Below are 16,244 nucleotides of genomic sequence, written 5' to 3'. Positions count from 1 at the left end.
CAGCCAAAGATCATCTGTGAGGCAGAAGCAGCCTCACTGTGTTGCTGTAGTCCAGCTAGTCCTTCCTACAGCAGCACAGATGTTCAGCTGCTGTCAATCAGGTTTTGGCCACTTTTAACTTTTAGTTAGTTAGTTAGTTGTTTAAAGACTAATCAATCCAGTAAGAAGTTCAAAATGAAATTCAGGTTTGTGACAGTCCAATCAAACTCTGACCTTAGTCACAGGAATAACTTTGTTTGTAAATCTTATAAAATTGAGAAATTCAAAGTACAATATTTTAAATGGATCCGTTTAGGACCTGTGAACCAAAACGCTGAACTTACACTTGACTTGCTATGACTGTACAATACATTTCACAGAAGAAACAAATGAAATACCCATGTGATATACGGTACATGTGAGTTTAAAGCTGCAGTAAATTAACAGCGACACCGACAGGTGTGAACGTTCTGTTCTCTGTCCGTCTGTCTACCACAGTGACCTGTGACAGAGGGATTCAGTAGTTTGCAAATCAAAACCAGAAGGACACATAAATAATACAAATTACTTCAAGACATCACACAAAACCACACTCACATGGCCATGGTGCCATGGTGCCACGTTTACCCCACTACACAGGAGTGAAAGTCACTGAAACACCCTACAGTTGTGTCCCGTGTGTCCGTCTGCCTGTTGTTAAATGACTCAACCACAACTTGTCTTTGAATAAGAACAGTTTTTTTTAAAGAATGAGCTCAAAATATATCAACTGAAACTGTCTTTCTGTTGTTATTCCAGCTTCTCCACCCTGTGTTGTCAAAGTACAGTCAGTAAATCATTTTTACTTTGGGAGTATGTGGAGCTTTGTGTAACGTTAGCGCTTTGTATAACATCAGCAGTAACCAGAGCGTCCTACTGGACTGACACGTTTGCTGTTAGCCAGCTAACGCTAGCTTCAGACTGGAGGCTGCAGTTTGGACAGTTTGTCCCAACTGGGCATGTGTTCATCAGTTAATTTTGCATTCTATTCCTGTAGCACGTGTGAATGGAAACACGAAATAAAAAGTTGATCACAAAAGAAGCCAAGGAGCCTCTTCATGAGTCAAATGAATAAAAAGATGAAGAAGATGATGGATGAAGAAACAGCAGCAGTGATGTAACAGCAGTAAAGTCGTATCTGATCCCTGTGAGCTGGAGGGAGGAGCAGGAAGCTTGTGTGTCCAGGTGCGACTACAGTGTACTGAACGCATGTGCCATCAGTGCACCGGATGGGTTAGAATTCAACTATCCGCACACCCACACTGTGTTATATAGTCACTTACTCTGGGTTTGACTAAGAGACAGTGGTGAAACCAAAACGGGTACAGTGTTAGCTAACCTTGGCTTATTTGCAGTAAACAGCGTACAGCTGAAGCTGATGGAAATGTCATTTGTCATCAAATGTGATCTGACCTTCATCCAAGTCAAGAGTAATGATGAATATAATGAGCCTAAAATAATAAGACAAAACATTCTAATCTTTCATGTCTTTATCGAACACACTCATTCAACGTTCAAAATGGTAGTGGAAAAAGTAAGTGAACCCCTGGCCGGAAATTAATACCTGGTTGCCCCCCCCCCCCTTGGCAGCAATAACCTCAACCAGGCGCTTCCTGTAGCTGTGGCTCAGACCTGCACATTGTTCAGGAGGAATTTTAGCCCATTCTTCCTACAGAACTGCTTTAGCGCCGTCATATTCTTTGGACGTCTCCTGTGTATGACTCTCTTCAGGTGATTCCATAGCATCTCTATTGGGTCGAGGTCTGGGCTCTGACTCTCCAAAAGGTGGATTTAGTTTTTCTGAAACCATTCTGTTGTGGACTTGCTCTGGTGTTTTGGGGCATTGTCCTGTTGCATCACCAAACATCTACAGTTTCAGATGATGTACAGACATTCTCACATTATCCTGAAGAATGTTTTGATACACTTGGGAATTCGTCTTCCCCTCAGTGATTACAAGCTGGCCAGGCCCTGATGCAGCAAAGCAGGCCCAAATCATGATGTTTCCTCCACCATACGTTATGGTTTGGATGATGTTTTCATGATGATATGCAGTGCCCTTTTTACACCAGATGTAGTGCTGCATGTTCTTAGTTTCATCAGACCACAAAACATTTTGCCAATATCGCTGTGGAGTGTCAATGTGCTCTTTCACAAACGTCAGGCGTGCAGCAATGTTCTTCTTAGTAAGCAGCAGCTTCCTTTGTGGTGTCCTGCCATAGACACCATGCTTGTTCAATGTTTTACGTACTGTAGACTCATGAACACAGTTGTTAACCAGTTCCAATGATGCCTTCAAATCTTTGGCTGTCACTCGGGGTTGTTTCTTTACCTCATTGATGAGTCTTCGTTGTGCTCTTGGGGTCATTTTGACTGGGCGCCCACTTCTTCCATTTGTAGATCGTTTGTCTAACTGTAGACTGGTGGATTTCTAAAGTCTTTGAAATCACTCTAACCCTTTCCAGCTTTATGTAAATCAACAATTCTTCATCATAGATCTTCTGAAAGCTCTTTTTGGCAAAGCATGGCTCACATATGCATATTCTTTTTGTGCAGAGCAAACTCAAAAGGTTTGAGTGGTTTTATCAGTCCAAGTTCTAGTTCACACCTCCAAACTCATTTTCTTAACAAGACTCCAGCTATGCCAACACCTGACTCCAATTAGCTTTCTGAGGGCATTAACTCAAGGGTTCACTTACTTTTTCCACTAGCACGATGAGGTTTTCATGGTTGTTCTCAATAAAGACATGAACGATCAGACATTTTTTTGTCTTATTATTTTAGGCACATTACATTTGTCAGTACTCGACTTAGATGAAGATCAAATCACATATTTTGACAAATGAATGCAGAAAACCATGAAACTCCAAAAGGTTCACATACTTTTTCTTGCCACTGTAACTCACTCAGTGAAATGCCACTTCTCTTTTACTTCAGCTACATGCACTTTAGTGGTGGCCTGAATCATCTGTGTTAGACCACATCATGTGAGCTGTACACACTGGACCACCTTTCATCAACAGCACTCTGTCTCTGTGTTGACATCTGCCATGACCACACAGACAAACCACGTTTTGAAAACCAATCCTCGCAGCCGGGAGTGATCCGCAGTGAAAGCAACAATTGCACAAAGCAATAAAAATCACAGCAGGCCGGCCTTCTGTGTGGAAAAAAACAAGCTCCCCAGAGCCCAGGCCTCTCATGGTCCAAAGCTGCTAAGCTAATTAGCCTCGGACTCAATCTAATCTGTGGATATCTGTGAGCTGCTTCTCATGTCTTTCAGCCTGAGGTAATGGACAATAATTAGCACCATTGATTTTCTATGCTGCAGCAGGAGGAGGGAGCCATTAATAGTCCTGAAGTGAACAGAGAGGAGAGGGAGACACGGGGGTGATGGACACATGAAATCCACTGCAAATATCTGGCTGCATAGAGGCAGCGTGTCAGATGAATACTGGGAGAGAGTTGGGGAAAATGTAGGGGAAGAACAGAGATTAGAGAGAAAGAGGAAGAAGCTAATGTGAGATTTCCCACCCAAATAACGCAAGACTAAGAACCAGTGGAGTGCGTGGTTTACTGTGGATGAACGCTTAGGAGGTGGGGAGCTACAGACAAATGTAGGCTGTAGGTGGAAGGACACAGGCCTCCATCACTGCAGAGCAGCCCACCTGTACAAGCAGACCTTTACAAGACATCCTCTAGCACTGATCAAATGGATTCACATAAAGGTCATGGTCAACACACATCATTTGGACCAGTCTGACAAAGGGCAGACCAGAAGCCACTAAAAAAACATGGTCTACCTACACGGGCCGATGGCAACCACCACATACTGCACTTGTACTGATTAAATGGTTTCTTCTGCTGACAATGATAGATGGAGTCTGGACTGTAACGGCTGCTGGTTTAATGGGACCCTCCACCTGACACGTTGCAGACTGTGGAGGCTCCCTCAACATCAAGGTTTGAATGCCACAGCCTGTCCGAGAACCGACCATGTGCATTTATGGCCACAGGTTAACGTTGTCTAATAGTACTCATAATGCAGCACCTTACAAAGCCAATCTCAAACGGGATTCTTGAACATGACAGGGAGTTCAGTGGACTTCAGTGGCCTCCCCAGTCAGCAGATCCAGTGGAACACATTTGAGATGTGGCAGAACAGGAGATTCACATCATGCAACAAACAGCTGACAGAGCTGCAGAAATGGCGTGATGATCACGTTAGCATGGAACAGAAGCTCAGCGTTTCCAGCATCTTGTGGAACCCATGCCACCAGGGACTGTGGCTGTTGGTGTGGAGTCCCTAATAAAGTGCTCACTGAGTGTCCATTTGTGAAGAAAAGGGCCTGGCAGTACTTCTGCAACACAAGGAAGATGGTAGAAAATTGATTTTTATTTTTATGTCCCACCTAATTTTGTTGCATCTGCTCCAACTGAACGCAGAAATGTCACGTGTGCATGAAGGTCACCTGAAGACCAGTCTCCCCTGAAGCCAGTCACATGGCTGTGCTGGTGATTTACTGGCACTCTGCAAACTGGAACGCTGCCTCTTTGATTTATTACATGTAAGTAGCTCAACAAGCAGGAGTGGCCACACGTTCTTAGTGAAGCAGGCTGTGTGAGAGACATCAGGACATGAAATGAGTTCAGCTTGAGGCTGCGCACATGACCAGTGCTCTCCATTCAGTTAATTAGTGTGTAGTGCAGTGGTCCAGTATGACACAAACGTCTCCACAGCTGAAATGTATTCAGCTCCGAGTTGCAATATTCGTCTGCGTGCCTTTCTCTAGATGAAGCTAATTAAAATTCAGTGCCTTGGCAGTCTTCACGGCTCTCTGCAGCCAGTGTCGCTGATGGTGCCTGATTTACATTCAGCAGTCACGGCCAAATTTTCACCAGGGAGTTCTGTCATGCATTTGTAATATTTACGTCTCAAAACAATCATTTCTTTGCCTGTCTTCCACATCATCATTTAGCTTTTATTGGCTGACAGGTCACAACAAAAATCTGTCATCATAGTTTTTATTTTTCAAACAGCAAATAATGTTTTTATGTCCATTATTTTTTCCTTAGGTGAAGAGGCGTCTGGTTTAATGTGTCATGTTAATGAGCCAGGGCCAACACATATCTAGCAGCTAGGTGTGTGGTTTAAAAAATGTTGGAAATTCTCATCATAGAAACTCTAAACCCTAATTTTTACTGATTTTTGGGAATTAGCTTTATTTCTAAAATACTGGAAACGTCTATTTTTAAGAGTTTTAGAAGCAGGGGATTCAGTGGGTGTTAAGCCCTATGACGCTACCAGCTGCTAAGAGGCCATGTGACAAACACGAGTCTGCTGCTGTGTGTTTACTGATTAGCTCATGTTAGCTAACATTAGGTGCACGTGTAACCTCACAGAGAGACCGGCACGGCTGTAGAGTGCCAGACTGCTGAAGCTCGTCTCAGCTCATCGTGACAGCTGTAACTCCTGCTGTCTGACGGTGACAAAAGCTAGAACAGTAATAACACGCCCTCCAGGTGGAGTCTGGCCTGTCCTTATGTATTTGCACAGTTTCTTGTGGAGTCTGCAACATAAAATAAAAACATGGGTGGGATTTTGATAGCAGCACCACTATGCTGATGCACTGTGTACTGCTGGTCAATAAAGCCCATTATGTGCAGACAGTAATGGTGCAGTAAGGTGCAGCAGAGGCTAAAGAAGAGATGGCGTCTGATCCTGAGCGGAGAGACCGTGACCATCTCTGTGACCTGGGTGTAGCCTGAGAGGCCCACACATCTTCAGGTCAGTCCTACACAGATTCTTTATGACACTTGGCTGAAACTATCGCACACTGTCACACGGCAGGTTTACAGCTGCAACATTAGTGTTCAGAGGTTTTATACACACGGGTATTATCTGTAGAAACACAGACTTTCACTTTAAATTGATTTGTGTGGGTGTGAACAAAAAAAGGCACACATTAGTTTGCAGTCATAGATCTGCTAAATGGTCTTTGGGCTAAAGCTGTTAAATGATTATTACACAACAGTCTCAGCAGATGTGCCCGTTTGCTGCAGCGCCGCTGACATTTCTGTTTAAAGCAATAGATTGTCACTTAGTGAAACCCTCTTCTCTCTCAGATGTTCAGACTGACACCATTCTCATGCCTGTACAGTAAACATGAAGCCACAGCCAACAGCTGGATCACTTAGCATAAAGGCTGGAAACTGGGAAGCAGCTAGCCTGGCTCTGTCCACAAGGAACACAACCAGAGCTCCCTGATTAACGTATTGCATCCGTTTGTTAACTCTGAACAAAAACAGAAGCACAAACAGATGAGTTATGTGCTTCTTATTTCTCGACTGGGAGCAGTGACCTCCTGTAGTCTCCGCTGGTCAACTGGTTTTATTTACAGACATCTTCCCTGTAAAGTTAGCGTCAACACAAACAGGGTTAAGACTACGAGCCACAGCGTTCCTGGGTCGAGACCTTCACGTTAGCGGAGCGATACTGATCGACACCCTCCTGTTTCCTCACATTTATCTCAACAACTTCAGCGTCAGGTTGTCACCTGTCACCAGTCTTTACTGTTAGTGAGCTAATGAAAGCTTGTCCCAACCAGGCACCCGTAGATCATGTTGTAGCTTCAGGAAGCAGGACAGGAAGGGCAAAGGGTGGTTTCTGGTGTAGGTTTGAGTCTCACTAGAATCTCTGGGATGAAGAGACAGCATAGGGGAGCTTTAAAGACTTTGCGAGAACTGCAGGAGAAGTCGTGACTCTTGCTGCAACTTTAACAAATGTTCTAATAGATGGTGTTTGGAGAGTGTTCAGGGTCAGGGAGCAGTACAGCAAAGTAGTGCAGTGATGGGATACCACAGGAAGGCTCAGTGCCCATTAATGGACTCTGTGTGACCAGTAACGTAATTGTTGAAATGAATAAAAGCATTAGTGTCGTCCACAGCAGAGCTGCCCTGGCTCCTGCAGGGCGAGGCAGAGCACACAGGATAGTCGCTGTTTGTTTAAACACAACCCAGTGCAGACAGCCGTGTCTGTGTCGCGTCATCTGATGCTTCTGTGGAAACCTACAGCTTAGTGATTATGGAGCACAGACAAATGAAATGCAAACCGATCTGCACTTATTGATAATTAAATGCCTTGTACTCGAACATTAATCCGAGTCATTAGCTTGAGAGCAGATCCATAAACAAATCCTCTGTGGATTTAGGAGGTCTCCACACGTTGACTTCTGGATTGCATTCAGAGAAACTGGCTGATTTCATGGCAACATATAAATCAGCGATTCGATATGTGACGTAGCTGCTTGACAGTAAACTGACTAACCAGTGACCACGGTCCCCGTCCTTGTATGCCAGTCAGTCACTGGGACCGTTTTCTCATAGGCTGCATAGATTGGTACTGCTCTGTGCCACTTTACCAAAGCTTCACTAGAGGAGACCATGTTCCCAAACCTTCGTCTTTCACATTCCCAGTCAGGACTTCCAAATGTTGGTTTTTGTTCAGATGAAACATGCTAATCATTGAGCTTCAGAGGTGTTGGTAGGTGGATTTGTGTCACCTTTCAACAGAGCCAGGCTTTTCCCCGTTTCCAGTCTTTATGCTAGGCTAAGCTAACCAGCTGCTGTAGCTTCATATTTACTGTGCAGACATGAGGGGGACCAACCTGAACATCTGGTTCTCAGAGATAAAGAGAAAAGGAGGATTTCACTATAACCTATGAAATCATGCTTGTAATATCAAAGCATGTGTTATTAGACAGGTCCTACCTATGCCTCACTCCATGTGGCCTCATTATTATCTAGGTGTCTGGCCTTTTCCCTGATTGGGTCCTGATGATGCACACAGACAGTGAATGAAAATATGAGGGTGTTTTTGAGAGTGGGAAAATAACCTGACACAAAAACAGGCTGCTCTTTAGTCCTGAACCATGATATTTACTGGCCCATAAAGTGCAGTGAGGCAGCAGCTCAGAAAACAGCGGCAGCAGAAACATCCGCCACAGCTGCTTAACTGGCTCATTAGCCGGCGAGGAAACCTCGACTTCAGCTGAATATTTGAGAAACATTTTTCATGAGTGGTCAATCAATCATACAGTAAAACACCACCTGCCTGACTGGTGCTTCGGTTCTTGCAGCCATCAGCTCCTTTCAGTCTCTGGGATGTGGTTCATGGTTACACAACCTGCCACAGCCTGTTTCTGAGACAAAGTTACATTTGGCAGATCTGGTGCAATCATGAAACCCGTTTTCACTACAGGTGCGTTTAGTGTGATGGCGAAGCTGAGACATCTACCACCCCTCCCCCACAAGCACCAAATCTATTTAAAGGAAGTTAGACTAAAATAAACAACCTGAAGATTCTTCACACAAAAAGGAATAGAAAATGTGTTGGCAGATATTTTGTCTTGTGGCTCTTCCACTCCCTGATAATCAGACATTTCTAACAAAATGTCTGATTATTAGGACGGGGGTGTTATGAGCCCGGCCATTTGTTCATCCAAGTGTAGCTTTCTCTGGGTTCGTTTGGTGTGTGAGTGAGTGGCCTGTTCCTAGTGGATCTTTGTTTCAATAGGTGTCGCTGTGACTGGCTGGCTTTAGGGGAGGCGGCTGCAGCTGACTGGACCAATCATCAGCTCGCCCTTTAAAAGGGCCTGGTTGCCAGCAGCCGACGGCAGCTCTGACAGTGGCAGCAACTTCCATCCTCGGCCACCAAACCTGTGCTCGTTTCCTATAGAGTGTGGAAATCTTAATCTTTGTAAATAGCCACTGAAGCTGTAGGGGTGACCTGCCAATTTATTCCGCATTGTTTTCTCCTGTTTTTCTCAGTTAGTTTAGGCAGTGAGGGTTAGTAACTGTCTTTTTGTTTCATGTAGGAATTATCACCTTTTGAAGACAGACTTTAGTTTGTTATTCTGGCCTTGGTTCACACACAGTTATCTTGCTTCACCTTGTGTTATCTCATTTGGCCCACTTATTTTTGTAGAAATAAACTCATTCACTTATGTGCAGTTTCGGTACTTGTTTTCTGGTTTGGAGACCGGGGAGAGAAAACCCCGTTTCTTGTGCAGCCAACAAACCCCCCTGGGGAGGGGCAGAACACTTGAACATCCAGGATAAGCCTGACGGAGAGAGCTTTTATAACAGATAAGGAGGAGAATTACAGAGCGGGAGCTGTGCATATTAAGCAGCAGGAACACAGAGAGACAATCAATCAATTTCCTGTTGCAACGGTGAGCAAACAGCAGTGGAATACTAAGTGATGTGTCGGCCAGTGATCTGAGATCACAGGAGAGGAGCTGACGGAGACCGGAACATGTTCCGAGCCAGAGGATCTGGACCATCACACACTGTTTTCATGCCTCAATGCCAGCGACAGGCATGGCTGGAGGCATCATGTGTTCGGGTTGTCTGTCCTAGTCTTGTGAACACGATACCTCAGGAACGTCTTGAGGGAATTTCTTCAAAGACAACAGTGAAGCGGTAATTCTGGTTTATCTGTTGAATAAGCCAGATAAGAGCAGAAGGAGAGGAGCCTACGTCCACATTAAAGCAGGTAGGATTTATCAGCAGCCTCTGCTGTCATCAGGTCCCACTTCTCCCACCTGAAAATGAGATTGTCCAAACCCGTGACAGAGAGAGGCAGGGCTACGGGCTCCTGCCATCACTCATTTTAAATGTCATTAACCTGCACTTATGTTTATTGTGTCCAACACCGTGGTGATTATGAAAGAATGATTGCATGTGCATCTTGGGAGAGACTGCTGGTCAGCTCGGTGTTTATGAACCACCATCGCATTTCCTCCTAGCTCAGTGACTGACAACAGAAAATCAACTCGTAACTAATTAAACCTACCATGAAACATACCAAGTAGTAAACCCAGACAGACTCCGGGTGTAAAGGCAGCAGAGAGGAGATGAGAACTGCAGCTGAGACGGCGCCAGATGCAGCAGCCGTCAATGTGAGTGCAGGCCCAGAAACACGTACACAGCAGTGATGGAGAACAAACAGTCCACGAGGTACAGTAATCGGCAAACAACGCATGAATACCAGAGAGGTCATGCCTCCAGGTGGCCCCTATCGCCTGCTGTGCATCGTTAAGCCTCTGGGCATCACAGAGTCAAAATAAAAGGAAAATATCTGCCCTGTTACCCCCCAAAATGAATCCCATCGCAGACCGCTACTTTCCACTAATTTACTTAAATTAATCAGTCTGCGTCAGACGCAGTGAAGTAACAGCTGCACCTTCTTAATCTGACAGTTTCTTACAAGCTGCTTGATCCAAACACCGACGGTCCTCATTCAAGACTATTAACGACTAATTTACTTAAATTAATCAGTCTGCACCTTCTTAATCTGACAGTTTCTCACAAGCTACTTGATCCAAACACTGACGGTCCTCATTCAAGACTATTAACGTGATCCGTTTAAACAGCTGACCTGTTCTGAGTGGAGAGTGTGATGTGATGAGGAGCAGGCTGCGGGGACCAAACACAGGAACGTTTGGAGGTTTGATCGGGTTCATGTAGCTGATACTAATCGGAAGAAACATCTCGGGACATCTCGACTCAACAGAAACCTTCACTCTAATCAAAATAAGGATGATTTCTATTTAGGTGAGAATCCCGCAGCTGTAGATAGCAGCGTACTTCGCAGAGCCAGAGTGAGACCAGATGATGCCAAAACAGATGAGTAAAGAGATTAATTCTCTGGATCTCAGTCTTGTCAGCTGGTCGGGGGTCTGTGTGGCATCTGCCGCAGCTTTTTATCATCTGCTGACTGAATTTCCTCCACACTGCAGCCCATCAACACCCTGGGTCACAGAGCGGAAAAACCCACAGTGTAAACCTGACTGGGTCCCTTTTAGTTATCCCAGACCTGTAGCCTGGTTCTGCACAGAACCTGGACCTGGAAGGTTCTTCTTGTGTCTTTTACAAACCAGTGTTTTGGATACAGCCTGAACAGCATTGGCCTCTCTAAGGCCGATACTGATTTAGATTTCTGAGGGTAAAAAACTGATATTGGTACAATATTTGTTGTATTTGGGACATTTTATAGCTCAAGACTAAATGCTTCAGTGCTCTCTGGTGAACAAACTGAGTCAAGGTTTTGTCCAAATTTAGCAAAAACCTTTCCCAGAGATTCGAGAGAAAGGTTTATATTTACACTAAACTGAAATATGAGTCTAACAGTAGACACAAACAAAATGAAGAAACACTGCAGAACCTAAACTGCAGATCACAGAAGGTTCAGAGTGAGGGAACAAACAAAGCAGAGGCTGCTCTTGGTGCTATGACAAAAACAAAGAAGGCTAATCCTGGACACAAATGTGTCCTCAAACAGCTGCTGGCAGAGGACGATCTCCTGGGCACAGCAGACGCAATGGTGGCTTCCACACAGAAGCAACTTCCTTTCAACAACACCGTTTTGCAAAGCGCGACTAATACTCGGCAAAGCACTGTAACATTGGAAACAAAGGCCTGGCTCTAAGGCCTCGCTAAGGTCAAAAGTCTCCGGCCAGCGTTTGACTGTAGAAACTAGAGGGAAGCGAAGCAGTGAAATGTGAATCTTCAGAGAACGACTTCTGTGTGCGACTGAAATTCAGTTATCTCGTTAAAAGCACACAAACAGCCTTGGGCCACATCAAGAAACGTAACGCAGAAACACAGCAGACAGCACCATGACGTGCACATGCTGTAAAGTACACGTGGCCTGGGGGTTCCAAACACAATTTAAGCCAGCTGATTTCTGCTCTCCACCAACTGTCAGCCGAGCACATTGCTCAGAGTTATTGAGACGTAATGAGTTTGGATCCATCACCGGAGGAAAGACGTCTTATTTAAAGCTCCATCAGATGTTGATGAAAAGTCGAGAGCGCTGGTGGCACAACGGTCACGGATGATTTACACGACTGGAGGTCTGATGGTTTCCCTAATTAGCATGTTTTTCAGAGTGGCCACCGAATCCTCACATATCTTCAGACGAATGAGGTTTGTAAAGCAGCCTGATGCAGAGTGCCAGCAGTTCAACCTACTCCTCCCTGGTAGTTAGAGAATGCCTCCACATCGGCTTCATGCACTGATCTCATGTCAGGACAGTGAGCCAGTGTTTCCCTTCGAGGAGCAGAAGAGGTACATGTCGGTACAGAGGACTGAACAAAGACAACTTTGGGAAGTTAATCCACACAAGAATCAGGATCTTATTTTATGATTCTGAATCAATTCACTGACAGCAAACATCTGATATTCTTTCTTACACGTGAGACGGTCCACTGAGCCCATTAACAAACACGGGAAAAGATGAGACCTCTGAAGATGCCGGGACGATGTCCTGAAACGGCCAGACAATGAAGCAGTACAGGTGCCATCGCTCACAGAGGAAACACCACAGCGCCTTTCCTGAGGTGTCAGGACAGAAGCTGCTCTGAAGTGTTGGGAGGACACCGTCAGTATCTTTTCCAGAGCGCTCATCATCCTCAGACTACTGTATGCACCGCAGGAAACACCAATGGACAAAGCTCCTGTACATCCTGGCTCAACTGTCGCCATCTTAAAACTCAAGACCGTTCTTTTTAACACTGCTTTAAACTAATGGATCTTAATTCTGTTCATCTGCTTTTATCTTTCTGTCATTACTGTACGACGAGCTGACTTCACTGTGCTGTTTAACTGACTCATTCAATTTTCTGGAAGCATCTACACCCACCTCTGATGTTAAAGTACTCGGAGCTTAGTCTGGGGAAGTACAGGGGAACAAAGTGCACTGACAACGGTGACAACCTGCTACAGCTATCCCAAAGCACCAGATACTAAGGTGCTAGGTATCTACAGCTGCATGCCGTGACTTGCTGCTGTTGTGTAGTTGTTGCTTTTAATGTTTTAATCTAATTGAATGCATTGTGTTAAATACTCTGCAGTCCTCAACAGTTTGCTGCTCGGTGCTTCACTCAGCAACGTAACTACAGCCCGACTGAAAGCAAGACGTGATGTCTGATGTCTGGCATCAGAGCAGCTGTCAGTCCTCAGCTCCTGACGAGCTGCGAGCACAGCGGACGGACAGGCGCACCGGGCCAACCGAGCCACAGCAGTGATGTGCCGGACCATCATTAGTTTTCATGTAGGTCTTGTGCACGTAATCATAACAAACACCAGTAAAAAAAAAAAAAGTTTGCAACAGAACATAACTGGGGAATTGGGTGATTTAAACAGCAGTGTGTGGAGATGACGCTGCACTCAGTGCGCCAGAGAAGATAGACCTGAAGCATAAACGAGTGATATGCAGCTCACGCGCACATGTCGGGGAGGCTTTTCATACAATGGAGTTCCATCTGTTGTGTTTAACAATGCCCTGTCTGAACTGGCCTCAACTGCACCTGAGTCACCTGAGTATGAGACTCGACCTGCCGTTTTACGGGCTTCCCAGGCGACTCACTGAAGCCATTGATTAAATGATTGATTGGTTGGATTGATTCTTTTGCTGTGGCGGGCCCCCATGTTTGGATAATTACCAGGGTAAACAATGTGCTGCATAAATAAACATGCCTTGTCTAAAGAGTCTGCCTGGTATTCTCCACCTTGACAGAATCAGGATCACTTTCAAGGACAAACTAGAAGTTTTCAAGACAATCTGGTCCACATTCACTGCTGTTCTGAAAGAAGTTCACAGCAGACATCTTCAAACATTTTGGAGTTATTAATTAGCTATGAAAGGCAAAGGTGTAGTATGGTGTTAAACCTTCATACACTTGAGCACTAAAACTGCGAACAACCACTGAACAGCGCAGCACTTTACAAAACAATCAGGAGAAGAAATTATGTCACTCACATCTGAGCTGTAACTGAGATTTAGGAACTTCTGACAATAACGGGATGTGTGTCACCAAAGAGGTGGTAGGATGGCGGTGACACCTCCATCACCTCAGTTACATCCAAACGAAACCCAGCATTACACTAACACACTCGACTGAGCTCAATTAAACATTTTGTTTGTATCCGAGTATGTGACAGCACAGAAGCAGCTTGTTGTTTGAATGATATGAGGCCAAAAGTGAAGAAATCATGTGTGAGCACAATGGTTTCAAAGCCCCTGCACCAGTACAGCACTGGTGAAAACACTGGTTTCAACTGCTGTGTTTCTATAAAGGGCGTTAAACCACTGGTTTACACTGTGGTTTCATTATCCTCATGCAGACCAGACTGGGACATCTTTCTGAATGACGATTAAAATATATGCCTTCTCACACAGCATTCTTCTGTTCAGTTCACCTATGGTCATGAACTTTGGGTCATGACCGAAAGGGCAAGATCCCGGATACAGGCGGCCGAAATGAGCTTTCTCTGCAGGGTGGCCAGGCGCACCCTTAGCGATAGGGTGAGGAGCTCGGTCACCCGGGAGGAGCTCAGAGTAGAACTGCTGCTCCTCCACATCGAGAGGAGCCAGCTGAGGTGGCTCAGGCATCTGTTTCGGATGCCTCCTGGGCGCCTTCCTAGGGAGGTGTTCCGGACATGTCCCACCGGGAGGAGGCCCCGGGGAAGACCCAGGACACGCTGGAGGGACTATGTCTCTCGGCTGGCCTGGGAACGCCTCAGCATTCCCCCGGAGGAGCTGGAGGAAGTGTCTGGAGAGAGGGAAGTCTGGGCATCTTTGCTTAGACTGCTGCCCCCGCGACCCGGTCCCGGATAAGCGGAAGAAAATGGATGGATGGAGTTCAGTGGACTAACAACGTGGTTTGACACACAGTGAACAGGAGCCACAGCCTGTCTGGTTAAACACAAAGCAAACTGATGTCGATAGTCTAAGAATCACCTGCAACAAAAAAACTCCTGAACTGACTAGTAAACAAGTCAGGGAACCTGTGAGAACCAGGCACAACTGATCAAAACCATATGGCCCAGGTGCATACTGGGAGGAAACCAGCTCAAACACAGAACCAGACATCGCCTTACCCCTGTCTGTCTCCATCCAACAGGATTCGCACCAGGATGCCTGTGACAGCCACCAGGATGGGGTAGTGGTCGACGCTTTCCAGACCTGCAGCACAAACACACAAACTCCATCAAAGGTGTTTTACTGCCTTATTTTACAGGCCTGTAGTTTCCCACAGTCATTTCAGATGTTTTCTGTAAGTACTTATTTGTATTGGTGACCAATTCAAGAAAAATATGAACTTCCACTTTAAACTTGCTTCATTTCAAACCCAAGTAAACACACTAAATCACTGGCTGCATCCTTTACACTGGATTCTGTTCATGTTGACACACAACAGGACACCTGTGCACAACTCCAGAGACATTCAGGTTTGAATTGGTGTTTTATCCCAGTGACCACAGTCGCCGTGCAGAGACCTGAGCAGCTCTATCGCAGTGTGTGTCAGTGAGGAGGAACACATCTCATGCATCAGGATATTTCCTCCTCTCCGTCTTCTGCTCAGTCATGCTGACCTGCAGAGCACCATCATCGATCTGACCACGTGCTTTTACACAGGTTTACATGAAACATCTCCGTCTGTATTACCGAGGCCTCTGGTCGTGTAAACTCCCACGTCCACAAAAACACCATGAACAGCTGACATTCAGAGAAGAAGAACACCTTTCTCAGCAAGGCATCTGCACCTTTTATTAATCGATCCTTGTGGGACACCGTCATTCATGGTGGTTCTTCCACTAATTACACGGTGCAGAGACAGAGCTCGGCTGGTTCTCTTCTCTAAACTTACGTCACCTAGTGAATGAGTTGCAATTAATGTAAAGGTTTACCAGAGAATCTTTTAGTTGGAGCTGAACGAAATATGGAAAACAGTGAAAATCTATCTATAGGCAAACAGTTAATTCAATGCACACAGAGAATGAAGGTTCCAGTGATTAATGAATATTTACTTGAGTTAAATTTAAAGAAAATCTCTGGAAACCAACAAGTTTACCACAACTAATTCAACTGTAAAACCAAATGACATTTTTAATAAAACTTTGAAGGAAATTACAAGCATCAGCAGAAAACATCGTCCAACTCAAACTTCCAACAAGCATGTGTACACGACTGTCTATGTTGTGAGGACACATTTCACCTTGATGCCATCACTGTGACGACATTGATTTACTTATCTATTTTGGTCTTAGGGTTCAGGTCAGGATTAGGGGAAGGGCTGTGATGGTTAGGGTGAGAGGTAAGTGACCATGGAGTGTGTGTTTATGTACCTGGCAGTCTCAGGTTGACCACACGATCAAAC

The 16,244-nt window shown here is 45.2% G+C and overlaps 2 protein-coding genes across 2 annotated transcripts in view; both read right to left on the bottom strand.

The window, feature by feature from the left end:
- LOC109966915 (E3 ubiquitin-protein ligase RNF123-like) overlaps nt 1-16,244 on the bottom strand; it is a 66,610-nt gene extending 50,366 nt beyond the window's left edge. The window contains exons 1-2 of the mRNA XM_020612161.1: nt 16,213-16,244; nt 14,965-15,049 (exon numbers count right to left, since the gene is read on the bottom strand). The gene's annotated coding sequence lies outside the window, so the exon portion shown is untranslated. The remainder of the gene's footprint in view (nt 1-14,964; nt 15,050-16,212) is intronic.
- Nucleotides 14,961-16,244, bottom strand: part of rnf123 (ring finger protein 123) — a 41,605-nt gene continuing 40,321 nt past the window's right edge. The window contains exon 36 of the mRNA XM_020612174.1: nt 14,961-15,049. Coding sequence (XP_020467830.1) covers nt 14,961-15,049 — 89 coding nt within the window. The remainder of the gene's footprint in view (nt 15,050-16,244) is intronic.

This window comes from Monopterus albus, unplaced genomic scaffold (assembly GCF_001952655.1).
Source record: "Monopterus albus unplaced genomic scaffold, M_albus_1.0 scaffold121.1, whole genome shotgun sequence".
Classification (NCBI taxonomy): Eukaryota; Metazoa; Chordata; class Actinopteri; order Synbranchiformes; family Synbranchidae; genus Monopterus; species Monopterus albus.
Note: the sequence above shows the minus strand (reverse complement) of the source record. Positions and strands in the feature narration are given on the sequence as shown.